Raw genomic sequence first — 19,682 nt, 5'->3', positions numbered from 1 at the left:
GAAACGTTACTTTGAAGTTTTATTGACGCAATATTTGAATATTTCATGATACAAGGAACGATCCCGTTTCGAAAATGAAATTTCTGAGGGAGACGAGGAATAATGTCCACGGGAGAGATATAAAATACCACTACAACTTTACCTTTTTTTATATATACATATGTGTACACGTACAATGTCGATCGTTAACTTCTAACGGACGGTTTCCCTTAAATAGAAATTTAAATTGAATACACCTGCGGATGGATATTTGACGTTAAAAGTGGCTCAGGCATATTTTTGCATACGGTAACAATGTAAAATTTCATTTTTTATTATTATTTCTTTTTATTTTTTTAAAGGTGTAAACTTTGACTGCATATTAATCAGTTAATCCTTGATTAGCAAACAATTTTGGTCTACGCGATTGACTATCTGAGATTATTGGAGATATATACGGAAGGGGATGTGTTTCTAATAGCATTTTTATATATCTACTCCTCTTAACTTCTGTTTCTGCTTCTAATATGTCTATACTGTTTGTAACACAAATTCCATACCATTTAAGTCTATCTACTCTTTTGTTTACTTTGTGGAACCTTCGGAAAGCATTCGGATAGTTTATTTTTTCTTTGAACTGTTTATCTGCTTTCTCAGAACGCAGATACGACACACACATTTACAAATACGGCGCACATGAAGAAAGGCGCCCGCGGCTAGTCGGCGAATCGATAAGCCGTTCACGCACACGTGCTCCCTATCGCACACAAACACACTCGTGTTCGCTACAATACTAATCTTTTGTCCCTATATATATATCCCTACTGTTGTCCTTTCTTTAATGATATTGATCGCGTCTTCGACTTGTAGATTAAAAAGTATCGAGATTAGGTTTATAGAAAATACAGTTGATTCGGTTAAAGTTTTATTGAATTGTGGTTTAATTTTTTCGAGTTTGTCATTTTGGTGTCATATTGATTTTACACATTATTTCATGTGACTCAACTCTTGCTTATCCTTCCTTGTGTTTAGGCGACCTAAATATTATCCGAAACTTATTTTGTCAGAGAAGAATAAGGAACACGATGGCACTTCGTGACTTCGCCAAAATGCATAGGATTATTTGCTATTGCACTTGTACATGCAACAGTAGCATGCAGCTTTTTGTGTTAGATAAGTATCTTCTTTAACTTTAAGATAGATTTTCTTCCAAACATAATTCTTATGTCCTTTCAAACAAAACTATCAGATTTATTCCATGTAAGAAGTGTAATCCAAAAGTATGTTGTGCGTTTCTCAATAATTAATCAGAATTAAATTAATACAGTAGGGATTGTAGGGATAGATATACAAGGAAAAAAATATTAGTATGCTTAAATTTGCAGATGATATAGCAGTATTAGCATCTAACAAGGAAGAGTTAGAGATAATTTTAAATAAAATGGAAGCGGTATTGACGAAACAGTATTGTATGAAACTAAATAAAACTAAACCAAAAATATTGGTATGCAAGTGAAGAAAAAGTAAGAAAACAGCGAATATAAAGATAGGAAACGAAACCATTACATTGATGTGGCTGAGTAGTAGGGATATAAAGCAGAGGACAGCGCAAGGTAGAGTCGCCTTCAATAGAAATAAGTCACTTGTATGCTAGCGAACGGTTAATTTAGAAATTCGAAAAAGATTGTTAATGATTAATAACAATTTACAATTAATGTTTTACTTCATGGTGGTAAATGCCAGTCGTTAAAAACAACTTGAATGAAGAAATAAGAACAAAATTGAACAAATTTTATCTTACACAAGCTTTGGTTTACCTGCTTATACTTATCAGGATTCGTTGTGTCAAGAAACAGGATCTATGAAAACAGGTATAAAAGGAAAAATTAAAAAATCAAGTATTTTGATTGTTTTCTGGTGTAACAAGACCTTATAAAAAATTTTCGGTTAGTTTAATTCCATTTATTTTTTCATGAATCGTAGGTATAATATACACTTGCTGTGATTTATAAATTAATTTTGATTTTTCATGTAAATTTTAGCTGCTAAATGCAGCCGCACCCTCATACATTATTCATGGCAAAATAATTATTTTTGCGTACATGTGGCCGCTGCATAACCAGCCATTTACAAATTCAATTTAAACATAATACCGACCGGAAATGGATTTTCCCCTTTCAAAGTTGGTTTTCGCGTATTTGGTATAAAATAATGTAATCGATTTCATAGTACTTGTTATTAAAACAGAGGCGCGGATTTGTGATTAATTTGATGTTTCAACTAATGCCTGTGTGTAGGTATAAATAGCAAGGTTGAATTTTATATTAATATTGCATACAATATTCGTGATCATAAGAAGAACAACTCAATTTAAGATGATACACGACTACGTGAATACATTTACATTTATACGTACTGAGATAGATAGTTCTGTAGCTCGTATATGATGGAATGTCTATGAATATTTAAAACTTTATTGCCTTTGCCGAGTGTTTTTTTTTTTTTTTGGTACTTTATTCGATGGCAATTCGACAAACAAAGTAATACAGTAATGTGAAGTTCGCATGTTGTACTTTCAATCAAAATGAATCGCAGCAAAAATACACATGTATGTCATTTGGAGCTTGGAATAAAGAGTAGCAGGGATGATACGTAAAATACGTAATACTTTTGTTAGCACTTTTTAGTGTTAGAGAACTCAATAAATTAAAAAATCTTCAGAATTAACATTCTTATTTGTATGAAATATTATTCTGAAAATTCATTTTTAAATTTTTTACCCACTACACGCTACCTCAAATTAATTAGGGAAATATTGTTGCTGTTGTAGGAGCGACTTTTATTATTATTATTAATGATGATATTTTTCACCTATATGTATATATATACCAATAGCCTCAGCTATTTCCTCCTACCAGCTTTACATAGCAACCAGTGGGTTCCCCTCGAGAGTTACATCTTGCGAAGTGGCATGCGGCAATGAATGTAAAACAACATGTAAGGAAATAAACAAAACCCTCAATTAGAACAATACAATGCGATAGACAGTTTAAACACTTACGCGGGCCGACGCCCCAGTNTTAGACGGTAAAACCTTCACCTCAAATGAGGAGGTCAAAAACCTCCTCGATCAGTTTTTTGCCAGCAAAGACCAAAAATTTTATGAGCGTGGAATTATGCTACTACCAGAAAGATGGCAAAAGGTGTTGGACCAGAACGGTCAATATATAATTTAATAAAGTATTTGTTTATTATACGAAAACTGTCTTTCATTTCCACAAAAAAAAACGAAATGACTTTCCGAACAACCCCTATACGTACGTCTATTTTAGACTGATTTATACAACAAGTATGTACTGAAGTCTGGAGCGCGGCTTTGTACGGGTACGAAACGTGGACGATGGTCGCGACGGAAAAGACAACGCTGGAAGCGTTTAAAATATGGTGTTACCGGTGAATGTTGAGGATACTTTGGATTAGAATTAATAGAAGAACAGAGGAAACTGTGGATGTCAACGAGAAATAGGCGAGAAAGGTTGGCAGGACGCCTTCTCAGATACGAAGGACTACTTAGAGACATATTAGGAGTAGAAACGGGAGCTCAGAGGAGTAGAGGTAGGCAGGGTTGGACGGGGCGAAACTTTTTGATCGGGAATTTAAAACAAAATAGCCGCCATTGATCTCAGTTCGTCACCCCCTTCAAAAATGATACTGATGCATATATAGAAGTTAATTTAATATTATTGTATACATGAAAAACTTAATTAAAATTAATTTTTTTTAAATCGTGATTTATAGCCAAATAACTAATGGTACTTTAACTGGCGCCTTTTTTCAAAATAAAGGAATTCCTACCCTGGAGGTAGACTTAAATTAGATTACTATGTACAAATAGTTACGGATGTCGGATGTTCTAGGTGTAAGGAAATGCGAAGATTAGCTCAGGATAGAAAAGAGTGGAAGGTGTGTGGCCAAACAATCTTAGGACTGACGACTGTATGATGATATCTAATCTAAAAATTGCGATTGTTGAATTTGTGCCACATTAAAGCGCGAGAGTAGTACTTGTTTTGATCCATCAGGAGCACTGTACTTATATCATCATCATCATGATTGGGCACGCATCTCCACTCATTCCTACCCTGAGCTAATCTTCGCATTTCCATGAAACTAGAGCAACCCACATCCTTAACTATTTCCGAACAGTAATCTAATCTAGTTCTTCCTCTACCCCTCGTAACTTCCGTTTCTATTCCTCTTAACTCCTGTTTCTGCCTCTAACATGTCTCTGACTAGACCTTCATGCCTGAGAAGGTATCCTACTAACCTATCTCGCCAATTTCTTATTGACTTCCACAGAGTCCTCTTTTCTCCTATTCATTCTAATACCTCTTAATTTCTAACCTTTTCTATCCACGGTATCCTCATCATCCGCCTATAACACCACATTTCGAACGCTTCTAACCTTTTCTTTTCCGCTGCACCCACTGTCGATGTTTCGCACCAGTACACCACCGTGCTCCAAACATACACCTTTAACAACCTTTTTCGAATTTCTAAATTAACCATTCACGAGCATAGAAGTGACTTCTTTTTATTGAAGGCGACTCGGCCCAGCGCTATCCTCTGCTTTATATCCCTACTACTCCTTCCGTCCTTACTTATCTGACTTTCTAGGTATCTAAAATCAGCCACTTCTTCTAATCTTTCGCCTCCTATCTTTATATTGACTCTTTCCCTACTACAGTATTTTTGTTTTACTTTTATTTATTTTCATATAGTACTGTTTTTTTGTCAATGCCGCTTCCATTTTATTTAAAGCTATCTTTCTAATGGCAGTTATACGTTTGTAATATTATTCTCCCAGGGAAGTTCCTTCGCATTGTGGTAGAGACGTGGGCCAAAGTTCAAAATAATCCCTGTACCATTATACGAATAAAGTTCGGTGAATGCTGCCACCGTCTGCATTCAGCCGTCAGATAATCTTTTGGCTTAAGCGTCGAGAAGCAGTTCCACATCTTTCGTCCTTTATCCCCCGTCTACATCTCCCTCCGTCGCTCCCGCCGATCCCGGGTGCAACTGTCTGGCAAATTGTTCAATGGGAAATTCCTGTTAAGGTTTCTGACGCGCCCGTCACGTTGAGAAATGCGCTCCATTTGGCAGGAGTAGGAGCACCGCGTCCTCGTACCCTAATGAGCTCCCGGAGAGTTTGATGCTGATTTACAACCACAATTATAACAACAGATGCGCCAGCCAATGGCCGCAGCCAAAGCAACAATAATAACGTACTAATAATGCACAATAATCATTTTGCTAGAGAATTACATCTGTTTGTTTCACGATGTCATAATGTATATAAAAACATTGGCGGACACAGGCAAATTGTGGGCATCGTTGATGAGGTTTAAAATTACTCAAATTGTCTGTATTTGAGTTTCATCTTGATGAATTTCATTACAACTCATACGGACCGTCGGACGGTTTCTCTTATCAATTTTACAAATGAATAGATCGAAAAATGTGTTCTCTCATAGGTGCTGATATGTAATTTTTAAGGTATTATCATTATTCTTTAGAATGATTTGACCTTTATCTGTCTTGACGTGTCGACAGCGTGAAAGTTCGTGCAGCATTCGCTGTCAAAATCGTTTTTCTTGTTTCACTCAAAGTGTCAAAACAACCATTAATAAATAGTTGAAAATAAATTGCCATTAATTCGTGTAACACCTGTTTCACTTGGCGCTCAGGACTAAATCTGAATGTAATCAAAATTCTTACTGTGACCACATTAAAGGCCAGAAAGATACAGTTTAGACTTTAGAGATTTATTAATAATTTCAAAATTTTTATAACTGTAGATAACCAGGTTTTGCCCGCGGCTTCGCTCGCTTCGATGTCTCAATCATCGACGACCACATAAAACTAATTTTTCTATACCTCGGGAACAGTATTCCTTTTCTGGATAGAAGTTACCCTATGTCCTTTTCTGTACCCCTGACAATGCGTGTATAAAATTTGATGATAATCGGTTAAGCAGTTAAGGAGTGAAATGGTAACAAACATACAAATAAATTCACCTTCACATTTATAATATTACTTGGGCATGTTGAATTTTCGGTTTGATCAAGATTCAGCTTTTGACTTGTAATTATTGCTCTCTCAAAGTTAAAATGTCAAAAACGAATTTAAATTGGCCAAAGCTTTCGACAAATAATAACCAAGATTAATGGTTGACTTAACGTACAATAAATTTTTTAATATCCTGTTCAGCAAGTGGTACTAACTCCAGAGCAGTCGCTAAGTGATAAATGAAAATCCTCGACGTAATCGATATAAAATTCCGCATCACGCAGACAGAAACGTTACAAAATATGCGTCACACTGTTACGCTTTTATGCATTTTAATAATAAGATCTTAAAAGGCTTAGCTCGGAAAGATTTTCTTACATCAATACGAAATTTACGATATCTTTAACTGCTCCCCCTGCAAGCCTTACATCTCATTGTCTGAAATTGAATCGTGAAACCAATTTAAAAATTTAACTTTCCCGAGTGAGAAAACGGACGAAACGGATAGCAGGTTTGCAGTTACCTGTAGAAATTTAATATCTTCTACAAGCGAGAAGGGCCATGTATTTTCATCAATTTGTAACGAACGTTTTGCTATTTTCGGGGAATACGCAAGATGGAAACGGGATTGGTGTGTGTAGCTCGAGTATATCTATACATGCTCGAATGTTTCCACCGATTTGAGCTTTGCAGAAGGGACTAGTCTGGCTGAAATTGCGCTCTCAATTTTAATACTGGTACAAAAGTGTAACAACTCGTCGAAAAAACTTGCTGCTGTCCGACCAAAATTAAATAAAAGCTGAAAACGTTGTAGCATCAATTTTAACCATAATAGCTTACCATATACTCACATACCACTCGTTTCGTACTCATTGATGTCTCGTTCTAAAAACATTTACATAACATACCTATTTTATATATGCATCAATGGAGTATGAAAGATAGAACCAAGATTGTTGTAAACTTTAAAAGAATTCTAACGTTGGTATGTTTCAAACTAACGTCTTTCTTAGTTTACACTCGGCTTTCGTTCGTCATCTTCTCGTTCTGTGCTCATCGTCGACTCTTCCTAAGAATTTGCGTTTAACGTAGTATTTTAAAATGGAAAGGCCTTCTGTAGGACCTTTTGTCATTTTCAGAGAATTACGAATATCAGAAACGAATTCTTTTTGAATATATATATATAAATTCGTGTTTTTCGGTATTTCGTTCGTCATCTTCTCGTTCTTTGCTCATCGTCGACTCTTCCTAAGAATTTGCGTTTAACGTAGTATTTCAAATGGAAAGGCCTTCTGTAGAACCTTTTGCTATTTTCAGAGAATTACGAATGTCAGAAACAAATTCTTTTTGAATCTATATATTAATTCGTGTTTTTTTTCAACTTTGAGCTTTTTAATAAAAGAATTTAGTATTATAGCTGATACAAAAACGCAATAACTCTTAGAAATATTTCTTTTAAAAGATACACATAACTGGGACTCGCCGCACGCTCGCCGACGACTCAAATACTCTACTTCTCATTACTTTTCTCTACAAACAAAAAGAAACATAGAAATTACGGTATGGTGCCTTTCTCTGAACTGAGAATTTGTACATATGTAGGAAATGTCGTGTCTGTCTATTTAATCTATGTAAAGGAAGCAAATGTAATTGTCTGAGCTAAATGAGTTTGTTTGTATGTAAAGAGGGACAGAGAAAGAGATTGGGGGTTGCTTTGGCTGCTTGAAACGTTACTTTGAAGTTTTATTGACGCAATATTTGAATATTTCATGATACAAGGAACGATCCCGTTTCGAAAATGAAATTTCTGAGGGAGACGAGGAATAATGTCCACGGGAGAGATATAAAATACCACTACAACTTTACCTTTTTTTATATATACATATGTGTACACGTACAATGTCGATCGTTAACTTCTAACGGACGGTTTCCCTTAAATAGAAATTTAAATTGAATACACCTGCGGATGGATATTTGACGTTAAAAGTGGCTCAGGCATATTTTTGCATACGGTAACAATGTAAAATTTCATTTTTTATTATTATTTCTTTTTATTTTTTTAAAGGTGTAAACTTTGACTGCATATTAATCAGTTAATCCTTGATTAGCAAACAATTTTGGTCTACGCGATTGACTATCTGAGATTATTGGAGATATATACGGAAGGGGATGTGTTTCTAATAGCATTTTTATATATCTACTCCTCTTAACTTCTGTTTCTGCTTCTAATATGTCTATACTGTTTGTAACACAAATTCCATACCATTTAAGTCTATCTACTCTTTTGTTTACTTTGTGGAACCTTCGGAAAGCATTCGGATAGTTTATTTTTTCTTTGAACTGTTTATCTGCTTTCTCAGAACGCAGATACGACACACACATTTACAAATACGGCGCACATGAAGAAAGGCGCCCGCGGCTAGTCGGCGAATCGATAAGCCGTTCACGCACACGTGCTCCCTATCGCACACAAACACACTCGTGTTCGCTACAATACTAATCTTTTGTCCCTATATATATATCCCTACTGTTGTCCTTTCTTTAATGATATTGATCGCGTCTTCGACTTGTAGATTAAAAAGTATCGAGATTAGGTTTATAGAAAATACAGTTGATTCGGTTAAAGTTTTATTGAATTGTGGTTTAATTTTTTCGAGTTTGTCATTTTGGTGTCATATTGATTTTACACATTATTTCATGTGACTCAACTCTTGCTTATCCTTCCTTGTGTTTAGGCGACCTAAATATTATCCGAAACTTATTTTGTCAGAGAAGAATAAGGAACACGATGGCACTTCGTGACTTCGCCAAAATGCATAGGATTATTTGCTATTGCACTTGTACATGCAACAGTAGCATGCAGCTTTTTGTGTTAGATAAGTATCTTCTTTAACTTTAAGATAGATTTTCTTCCAAACATAATTCTTATGTCCTTTCAAACAAAACTATCAGATTTATTCCATGTAAGAAGTGTAATCCAAAAGTATGTTGTGCGTTTCTCAATAATTAATCAGAATTAAATTAATACAGTAGGGATTGTAGGGATAGATATACAAGGAAAAAAATATTAGTATGCTTAAATTTGCAGATGATATAGCAGTATTAGCATCTAACAAGGAAGAGTTAGAGATAATTTTAAATAAAATGGAAGCGGTATTGACGAAACAGTATTGTATGAAACTAAATAAAACTAAACCAAAAATATTGGTATGCAAGTGAAGAAAAAGTAAGAAAACAGCGAATATAAAGATAGGAAACGAAACCATTACATTGATGTGGCTGAGTAGTAGGGATATAAAGCAGAGGACAGCGCAAGGTAGAGTCGCCTTCAATAGAAATAAGTCACTTGTATGCTAGCGAACGGTTAATTTAGAAATTCGAAAAAGATTGTTAATGATTAATAACAATTTACAATTAATGTTTTACTTCATGGTGGTAAATGCCAGTCGTTAAAAACAACTTGAATGAAGAAATAAGAACAAAATTGAACAAATTTTATCTTACACAAGCTTTGGTTTACCTGCTTATACTTATCAGGATTCGTTGTGTCAAGAAACAGGATCTATGAAAACAGGTATAAAAGGAAAAATTAAAAAATCAAGTATTTTGATTGTTTTCTGGTGTAACAAGACCTTATAAAAAATTTTCGGTTAGTTTAATTCCATTTATTTTTTCATGAATCGTAGGTATAATATACACTTGCTGTGATTTATAAATTAATTTTGATTTTTCATGTAAATTTTAGCTGCTAAATGCAGCCGCACCCTCATACATTATTCATGGCAAAATAATTATTTTTGCGTACATGTGGCCGCTGCATAACCAGCCATTTACAAATTCAATTTAAACATAATACCGACCGGAAATGGATTTTCCCCTTTCAAAGTTGGTTTTCGCGTATTTGGTATAAAATAATGTAATCGATTTCATAGTACTTGTTATTAAAACAGAGGCGCGGATTTGTGATTAATTTGATGTTTCAACTAATGCCTGTGTGTAGGTATAAATAGCAAGGTTGAATTTTATATTAATATTGCATACAATATTCGTGATCATAAGAAGAACAACTCAATTTAAGATGATACACGACTACGTGAATACATTTACATTTATACGTACTGAGATAGATAGTTCTGTAGCTCGTATATGATGGAATGTCTATGAATATTTAAAACTTTATTGCCTTTGCCGAGTGTTTTTTTTTTTTTTTGGTACTTTATTCGATGGCAATTCGACAAACAAAGTAATACAGTAATGTGAAGTTCGCATGTTGTACTTTCAATCAAAATGAATCGCAGCAAAAATACACATGTATGTCATTTGGAGCTTGGAATAAAGAGTAGCAGGGATGATACGTAAAATACGTAATACTTTTGTTAGCACTTTTTAGTGTTAGAGAACTCAATAAATTAAAAAATCTTCAGAATTAACATTCTTATTTGTATGAAATATTATTCTGAAAATTCATTTTTAAATTTTTTACCCACTACACGCTACCTCAAATTAATTAGGGAAATATTGTTGCTGTTGTAGGAGCGACTTTTATTATTATTATTAATGATGATATTTTTCACCTATATGTATATATATACCAATAGCCTCAGCTATTTCCTCCTACCAGCTTTACATAGCAACCAGTGGGTTCCCCTCGAGAGTTACATCTTGCGAAGTGGCATGCGGCAATGAATGTAAAACAACATGTAAGGAAATAAACAAAACCCTCAATTAGAACAATACAATGCGATAGACAGTTTAAACACTTACGCGGGCCGACGCCCCAGTCGGGGCCGCCCTTGCGATGTCCCAACGTAGTCGAACTCGGTGATGTAGTTGTATCCAACGAAGAATCCCTGATGATGATTGTAGACTGCCTGAAACAATAGGTGTTTGCCACACCTAGGCCCCAGCTAAATAACCAGGCATTCTATGCATTGGCCTAATGCATAGATCGCTCCCAATGCTTATCTTTACGTTGGCAAGCTATATGTAGAGACTTATCCCTCTACTGGACGCCCTTGTGCCGATATCACCGCAGCTTTACCGACACTCAGGCCACTGCTGTATACGGCAGGTCAAGGAGTGGACTTCTACTCATTAACACGTCACCCACAGGTGCACTGCCACTCCAGGCATATCTAGCTAGATCTGCAGTGGACTACCTTACGCACAGGATTTACACTCCACCTAAAGGCTCATCCGACCCGTCGGCCGTTGGCCTTACACTTTTACAGGCCTCACATTTCAACAATAACAACAACACATAAAATACATAATATGTGCACAATAACCAACTTTCTCAATATTATCAAATATTAACTGCCCTTACGGCACCTTACTCTCACTAGAGTAACCAACTGCCCTTACGGCACCTTACTCTCACTAGAGTAACCAACTGCCCTTACGGCATCTTACTCTCTCACCAGAGTAACCAACTGCCCTACGGCATCTAACTCTCTCACCAGAGTAACCAACCGCCCTTAAGGCGCTTTACACATCCTTACACGCCGACTGCTACTGCACCAGTGACTTTAACTTAAAAGCCCTCTTATAACGGCCCTCTTTGGTTTCTACATATATGTCATTAGTATTTGGTTAGCCCAAATAGTAAATACATGCCGAATAAATAACTTTCCTACACTGTTGTCACGCTCCCGCCGGGGATCGAACCCGGGACCTTTGTTTTACGCACCAATGTTCTAACCCTATCCCACCCTCATTAATTTGAGGTAGCGTGTAGTGGGTAAAAAATTCAAAAATGAATTTTCAGAATAATATTCCATATTAAACTAACTCACTTCGAAAAGATGTCTAAATTGTATGTATGTTTCTTATTTGTAATTAGACTCTGTTCGGTATTGTGGTATTCAGCAACTTGCCTTATACATGCCTTGGTAAAAGGTCTGTCCGAAAGTAGTCACAAAACTCTCAAGAATCACTGGGTGGATTTTAAGGAGTTTTCTATATTTTTTTTTAGAGTAATATCTTTAAATGGTTTTAGAAGACGTCTTTTCAGTGTCATTGTCACCAAAGGTAATGAGACAAACGATTTTCGTAAAAGTGGTTTTTGCCTTTGATTCAAAAATTAGGAATAGTAGGTTACTTTTTATGTTTTAACTCTTGTAAAATCCAAAAGACTTTGATATGGACGAAACTGCTGGCTTGTCGCTGTTCCCGTTATATCGAAATGCTAACGCTTTCTCTGTGTTCTTAGCGTTTTATAATAACGAAAGAATTTTTGTGTCAAATTCCTCCGCAAAAGCTTATGATCAAAGGCAAAGACTCTTCGAGTGGAAGGAATGTTTACTTATAATGTACGGGATCTTTTACCGCTGCCATCGTTCATTCAATTAATAATAATCCATTCGCCACGTCTCCTTCTGCCTCAATTCTGAATCTATAACGGTTTGATAAACACCAGCCGGGACGCGCTTGTCAGTCACTTAGTTAATTTTCTTCGCAAATTAAATGATTTTATGTTTTGCGAGATAATAGACAGGCACGAAATGAGCTTTTTCAAATTTAAAACCATCAAACAAACAACAATAGAGGCAATTGTTTGGTGAAAATATAATCACCTAGGTGATAACCGTAAATAATAGAATATCACGTAGTAGGCGTCTGTTTTGTGATCAGACACAGCTATATCATACTGAAGTACGTGTTTTGTTACGTATTCGTCGACTTCTTTGGGAAGTACCCTGTAGTGTGAAGGATACAGAACAGTATGTATAAAAAAGTCGTCTGAAATTTCAAGACGCACTCGGCCCAATCTTTCTTTAACGTACGCCATCTTTGAGACGAGTTTTAGCCGAACAATACCTGAGTACCTATGAGTAGCAATGCACCGGTAAAAACGTACCAACAGAGTCATAAGTAGCCTTTTACGGTTCAAATCATACCTCAAGTTGTTTAAATTAATTCCGAATGTATTAATTTGTGGTATGTCTAAGACGAGTTGTAACCGAGCAGCATATATGTGCATTGGACATTACACTGGTAAGAATATAAAAAGTCTTGTGTTAGGACTTAAATTGCATGAGAAGTTCTTAGATTAATTGCGAATGTTTCCATTTGTGGCATGTCTGAGACGAGTTGTAGCCAAGCAGCAAGTGTGTACCTTGGACATTATACTGGCAAATGATAGAGCACCAGCATCATAAATAGCCTTGCATTGTGACTCCAATTACATACGAAGTTTTGTGTATTGATTCCGAATATTTTCATTTGTGGCATGTCTGAGACGAGGTGTAACCGAGCAGCAAGTATCTGCCTTGGACATCACACTGGTAGAGGATAGAGCATCAGCATCAGCATCATAAATAGCCTTGCATTGAGACTCAAATTACATATAGAGTTGTGTGTATTGATTCCGAATGTTTCCATTTGTGGCATGTCTGAGACGAGTTGTAACCGAGCAGCATGTATGTGCCTTGGACAGTATACTGGCAAAGGATAGAGCACCATCATCATAAATAGCCTTGTATTGAAACTCATATTACATATTGAGTTGTGTGTATTGATTCCGAATGTTTCCGTTTGTGGCATGTCTGAGATGAGTTGTAACCAAGCAGCAAGTATGTGCCTTGAACATTATACTGGCAAACGATAGATCACCAGCATCATAAATAGCCTTATATTGCGACTCCAATTACATATAGAGTTGTGTCTATTGATTCTGAATGTTTCTATTTATGGCATGTCTGAGACGAGTTGTAACCGAGCAGCAAGTATGTGGCTTGGACATTATACTGGCAAAGGATAGAGCACCAGTATAATTTATAGCTTTGTATTGAGACTTTAATTACATACGGGGTTGTGTGTATTGATTCTGAATGTTTCTATTTATGGCATGTCTGAGACGAGTTGTAACCGAGCAGCAAGTATGTGCCTTGGATATTATACTGGCAAAATATAGATCACCAGCATCATAAATAGCCTTGTATTGAGACTCAAATTACATATAGAGCTGTATGTATTGATTCCGAATGTTTCCATTTGTGTGTGGCATGTTTGAGACGAGTTGTAACCGAGCAGCATATATGTACCTTGAACATTACACTCATGTATGTACTTGTATTGTAAATCATCTTGTAGGGTGCAAATCACATATAAAGCAGTTTCCGGATGCTTTTATTTTCTACATATCTTGAGTCGAGTTGTAATTGAAGGATCCAAATCACATCTGAAGTTGTTCACATTGATTCCTATTTTCTTTCTGTTCCATTAAGGATTATGTTTAATGTTTTTTAAGTTGCGCAGGGTTGCGACTTCTCTTCATCCTCATTGAAATAAAATATAGCTTCATAATCCATTTATTGGATAACAGCGTGCTGAAACATTTATAAGAAAGATTACGTTTAATGTTTATCGACAGGCATCTCAGACGTTCATGGAATCAATTCAGAACACGCAAACATTAATTTTTTTATTATTCGTCAACGCATGCAGCACCGTCATCCAAAATTTTTATATCATTATTTATTATACTTTTACGGCAGCTATTCGGAATTGTAATGGACTATGAAAAAGTACATTGTGCTATAGAATGTTAATGTCGTTTTCACTCTCTTGTTCTCAACACAAAATGTGAAACATTTAGAGTATCTTAAATGACAATGCTTTATTTCTCGTAAAAAGTAATTATGACTGCAGCGAACGTTCTTTTCGGTGTAAGTTTCAGAGGTTTTTTTTCGTACTGTTCCAGATGCGTATACGTCTCACCACGAGCCCCAGAGGTACGATGAAATATGCGCCGGTCCAGGAAGCGGTTATGGAAGTAACGACTCGTTCGGAGGAGGTCCAGATACGTACCGGAAGAGTGCGCCGCCCCTGGCGGAATACCGCGAGCAAAGGGGCGCGCCACCCTTCCAACAGCCGGGAGCGGTCCTAATGGTATATGGCCTCGATCCTTTACGTACCAATTGTGATAAGCTTTTTAATCTAATGTGTTTGTATGGGAATGTGGCTCGGGTAAGTCGTTTTATTCTAATGTGTACGAACGAGCAACATTATCTAATCGAGATAAATTTTGAATTATATTTCCGCGTAATTTTTTGGTTACTTGAAGTAATCCTCTCCAAAAGGCAATAGGGACATTTGGGCAAATTAATTTCGCAGTTTTTCAACAATGAAAATTAGCAAATAACGTAAAGTAAAAAGTCTTTAAACAATTTGTTTACACAAAAATCCATTAGAGAGATGTACCTTTTATATAATAGGAACAATCTTATATTTTGATGTCGACATCTTGAAGTTTTCGAAACCCAAACACTGATTTGGTGCCAAAATCCACTTGGTTGTATTAACTAAGGGGTGTTTTTTCTTTCGCCTCAGATAAAATTCTTGAAATCCAAAGAGGGCACCGCGATGGTACAAATGGGTGACGGGGTTGCGGTGGAAAGGTGTGTTCAAAATCTAAACAACGTGGTTGTGGGGCTGACGGGGGCCGCGCCCCTCAATCATAAATTGTCAAAAGAGGACGAGAACAATCTGAGAAACTCGCAGGGCGAGCACAAACTCCAGCTCGCCTTCAGCAAACAGCCGTACCTTAGCGAGGTCACAAACCCCTATCCGCTACCCGACAAGTCGCCCTCATACAAAGAGTACATCAATAATAAGAATAATCGATTTATGAATCCAACGATGGCAAGCAAAAATCGTATTCAACCACCCAGTAAGGTGAGTTAGGCGACAATCTTCGAAAATTAAACGAATTGAAACTTTCCGAACGCAATAAAGAATGTCCCAACTTAGCCTACCCCATCCGACTAAAAGTAAATTAAGATTGAACCTAGAAATCTTTAGGTGGTTAACTAAGTAGAAGTACAGTTTAGTTCAAAATTTAAAGTAATTTAGAAAATTTAAAAAAAGAACCTCGATTAAAGAGCCACGAGTAATTATTGAAGGCTAAGTTGGGACATTTGATGTTAAAAAATAAAAATTGAGTTGGTATTAGTACTAGTCCAGTTTTTACTGAAAGGGAAAACTGTTAAGATTTAAAGGCCCATAAAANAATTCGTGTTTTTTTTCAACTTTGAGCTTTTTAATAAAAGAATTTAGTATTATAGCTGATACAAAAACGCAATAACTCTTAGAAATATTTCTTTTAAAAGATACACATAACTGGGACTCGCCGCACGCTCGCCGACGACTCAAATACTCTACTTCTCATTACTTTTCTCTACAAACAAAAAGAAACATAGAAATTACGGTATGGTGCCTTTCTCTGAACTGAGAATTTGTACATATGTAGGAAATGTCGTGTCTGTCTATTTAATCTATGTAAAGGAAGCAAATGTAATTGTCTGAGCTAAATGAGTTTGTTTGTATGTAAAGAGGGACAGAGAAAGAGATTGGGGGTTGCTTTGGCTGCTTGAAACGTTACTTTGAAGTTTTATTGACGCAATATTTGAATATTTCATGATACAAGGAACGATCCCGTTTCGAAAATGAAATTTCTGAGGGAGACGAGGAATAATGTCCACGGGAGAGATATAAAATACCACTACAACTTTACCTTTTTTTATATATACATATGTGTACACGTACAATGTCGATCGTTAACTTCTAACGGACGGTTTCCCTTAAATAGAAATTTAAATTGAATACACCTGCGGATGGATATTTGACGTTAAAAGTGGCTCAGGCATATTTTTGCATACGGTAACAATGTAAAATTTCATTTTTTATTATTATTTCTTTTTATTTTTTTAAAGGTGTAAACTTTGACTGCATATTAATCAGTTAATCCTTGATTAGCAAACAATTTTGGTCTACGCGATTGACTATCTGAGATTATTGGAGATATATACGGAAGGGGATGTGTTTCTAATAGCATTTTTATATATCTACTCCTCTTAACTTCTGTTTCTGCTTCTAATATGTCTATACTGTTTGTAACACAAATTCCATACCATTTAAGTCTATCTACTCTTTTGTTTACTTTGTGGAACCTTCGGAAAGCATTCGGATAGTTTATTTTTTCTTTGAACTGTTTATCTGCTTTCTCAGAACGCAGATACGACACACACATTTACAAATACGGCGCACATGAAGAAAGGCGCCCGCGGCTAGTCGGCGAATCGATAAGCCGTTCACGCACACGTGCTCCCTATCGCACACAAACACACTCGTGTTCGCTACAATACTAATCTTTTGTCCCTATATATATATCCCTACTGTTGTCCTTTCTTTAATGATATTGATCGCGTCTTCGACTTGTAGATTAAAAAGTATCGAGATTAGGTTTATAGAAAATACAGTTGATTCGGTTAAAGTTTTATTGAATTGTGGTTTAATTTTTTCGAGTTTGTCATTTTGGTGTCATATTGATTTTACACATTATTTCATGTGACTCAACTCTTGCTTATCCTTCCTTGTGTTTAGGCGACCTAAATATTATCCGAAACTTATTTTGTCAGAGAAGAATAAGGAACACGATGGCACTTCGTGACTTCGCCAAAATGCATAGGATTATTTGCTATTGCACTTGTACATGCAACAGTAGCATGCAGCTTTTTGTGTTAGATAAGTATCTTCTTTAACTTTAAGATAGATTTTCTTCCAAACATAATTCTTATGTCCTTTCAAACAAAACTATCAGATTTATTCCATGTAAGAAGTGTAATCCAAAAGTATGTTGTGCGTTTCTCAATAATTAATCAGAATTAAATTAATACAGTAGGGATTGTAGGGATAGATATACAAGGAAAAAAATATTAGTATGCTTAAATTTGCAGATGATATAGCAGTATTAGCATCTAACAAGGAAGAGTTAGAGATAATTTTAAATAAAATGGAAGCGGTATTGACGAAACAGTATTGTATGAAACTAAATAAAACTAAACCAAAAATATTGGTATGCAAGTGAAGAAAAAGTAAGAAAACAGCGAATATAAAGATAGGAAACGAAACCATTACATTGATGTGGCTGAGTAGTAGGGATATAAAGCAGAGGACAGCGCAAGGTAGAGTCGCCTTCAATAGAAATAAGTCACTTGTATGCTAGCGAACGGTTAATTTAGAAATTCGAAAAAGATTGTTAATGATTAATAACAATTTACAATTAATGTTTTACTTCATGGTGGTAAATGCCAGTCGTTAAAAACAACTTGAATGAAGAAATAAGAACAAAATTGAACAAATTTTATCTTACACAAGCTTTGGTTTACCTGCTTATACTTATCAGGATTCGTTGTGTCAAGAAACAGGATCTATGAAAACAGGTATAAAAGGAAAAATTAAAAAATCAAGTATTTTGATTGTTTTCTGGTGTAACAAGACCTTATAAAAAATTTTCGGTTAGTTTAATTCCATTTATTTTTTCATGAATCGTAGGTATAATATACACTTGCTGTGATTTATAAATTAATTTTGATTTTTCATGTAAATTTTAGCTGCTAAATGCAGCCGCACCCTCATACATTATTCATGGCAAAATAATTATTTTTGCGTACATGTGGCCGCTGCATAACCAGCCATTTACAAATTCAATTTAAACATAATACCGACCGGAAATGGATTTTCCCCTTTCAAAGTTGGTTTTCGCGTATTTGGTATAAAATAATGTAATCGATTTCATAGTACTTGTTATTAAAACAGAGGCGCGGATTTGTGATTAATTTGATGTTTCAACTAATGCCTGTGTGTAGGTATAAATAGCAAGGTTGAATTTTATATTAATATTGCATACAATATTCGTGATCATAAGAAGAACAACTCAATTTAAGATGATACACGACTACGTGAATACATTTACATTTATACGTACTGAGATAGATAGTTCTGTAGCTCGTATATGATGGAATGTCTATGAATATTTAAAACTTTATTGCCTTTGCCGAGTGTTTTTTTTTTTTTTTGGTACTTTATTCGATGGCAATTCGACAAACAAAGTAATACAGTAATGTGAAGTTCGCATGTTGTACTTTCAATCAAAATGAATCGCAGCAAAAATACACATGTATGTCATTTGGAGCTTGGAATAAAGAGTAGCAGGGATGATACGTAAAATACGTAATACTTTTGTTAGCACTTTTTAGTGTTAGAGAACTCAATAAATTAAAAAATCTTCAGAATTAACATTCTTATTTGTATGAAATATTATTCTGAAAATTCATTTTTAAATTTTTTACCCACTACACGCTACCTCAAATTAATTAGGGAAATATTGTTGCTGTTGTAGGAGCGACTTTTATTATTATTATTAATGATGATATTTTTCACCTATATGTATATATATACCAATAGCCTCAGCTATTTCCTCCTACCAGCTTTACATAGCAACCAGTGGGTTCCCCTCGAGAGTTACATCTTGCGAAGTGGCATGCGGCAATGAATGTAAAACAACATGTAAGGAAATAAACAAAACCCTCAATTAGAACAATACAATGCGATAGACAGTTTAAACACTTACGCGGGCCGACGCCCCAGTTGGGGCCGCCCTTGCGATGTCCCAACGTAGTCGAACTCGGTGATGTAGTTGTGTCCAACGAAGAATCCCTGATGACGATTGTAGACTGCCTGAAACAATAGGTGTTTGCCACACCTAGGCCCCAGCTAAATAACCAGGCATTCTATGCATTGGCCTAATGCATAGATCGCTCCCAATGCTTATCTTTACATTGGCAAGCTAT

General features: G+C 35.6%; 1 protein-coding gene across 1 annotated transcript in view; it reads left to right on the top strand.

Moving 5' to 3' along the window:
• Positions 1 to 19,682, top strand: part of LOC108741513 (heterogeneous nuclear ribonucleoprotein L) — a 60,967-nt gene that overhangs the window by 35,160 nt on the left and 6,125 nt on the right. Inside the window, exons 2-3 of the mRNA XM_018476338.1 lie at positions 14,753 to 15,018; positions 15,382 to 15,726. Of these exons, the coding sequence (XP_018331840.1) occupies positions 14,753 to 15,018; positions 15,382 to 15,726 (611 nt within the window). The remainder of the gene's footprint in view (positions 1 to 14,752; positions 15,019 to 15,381; positions 15,727 to 19,682) is intronic.

This window comes from Agrilus planipennis, unplaced genomic scaffold (genome assembly GCF_000699045.2).
Source record: "Agrilus planipennis isolate EAB-ADULT unplaced genomic scaffold, Apla_2.0 scaffold212, whole genome shotgun sequence".
NCBI lineage: Eukaryota > Metazoa > Arthropoda > Insecta > Coleoptera > Buprestidae > Agrilus > Agrilus planipennis.
The sequence above is the reverse complement of the archived record's forward strand: the minus strand, read 5'-3'. Positions and strand labels throughout refer to the sequence as shown.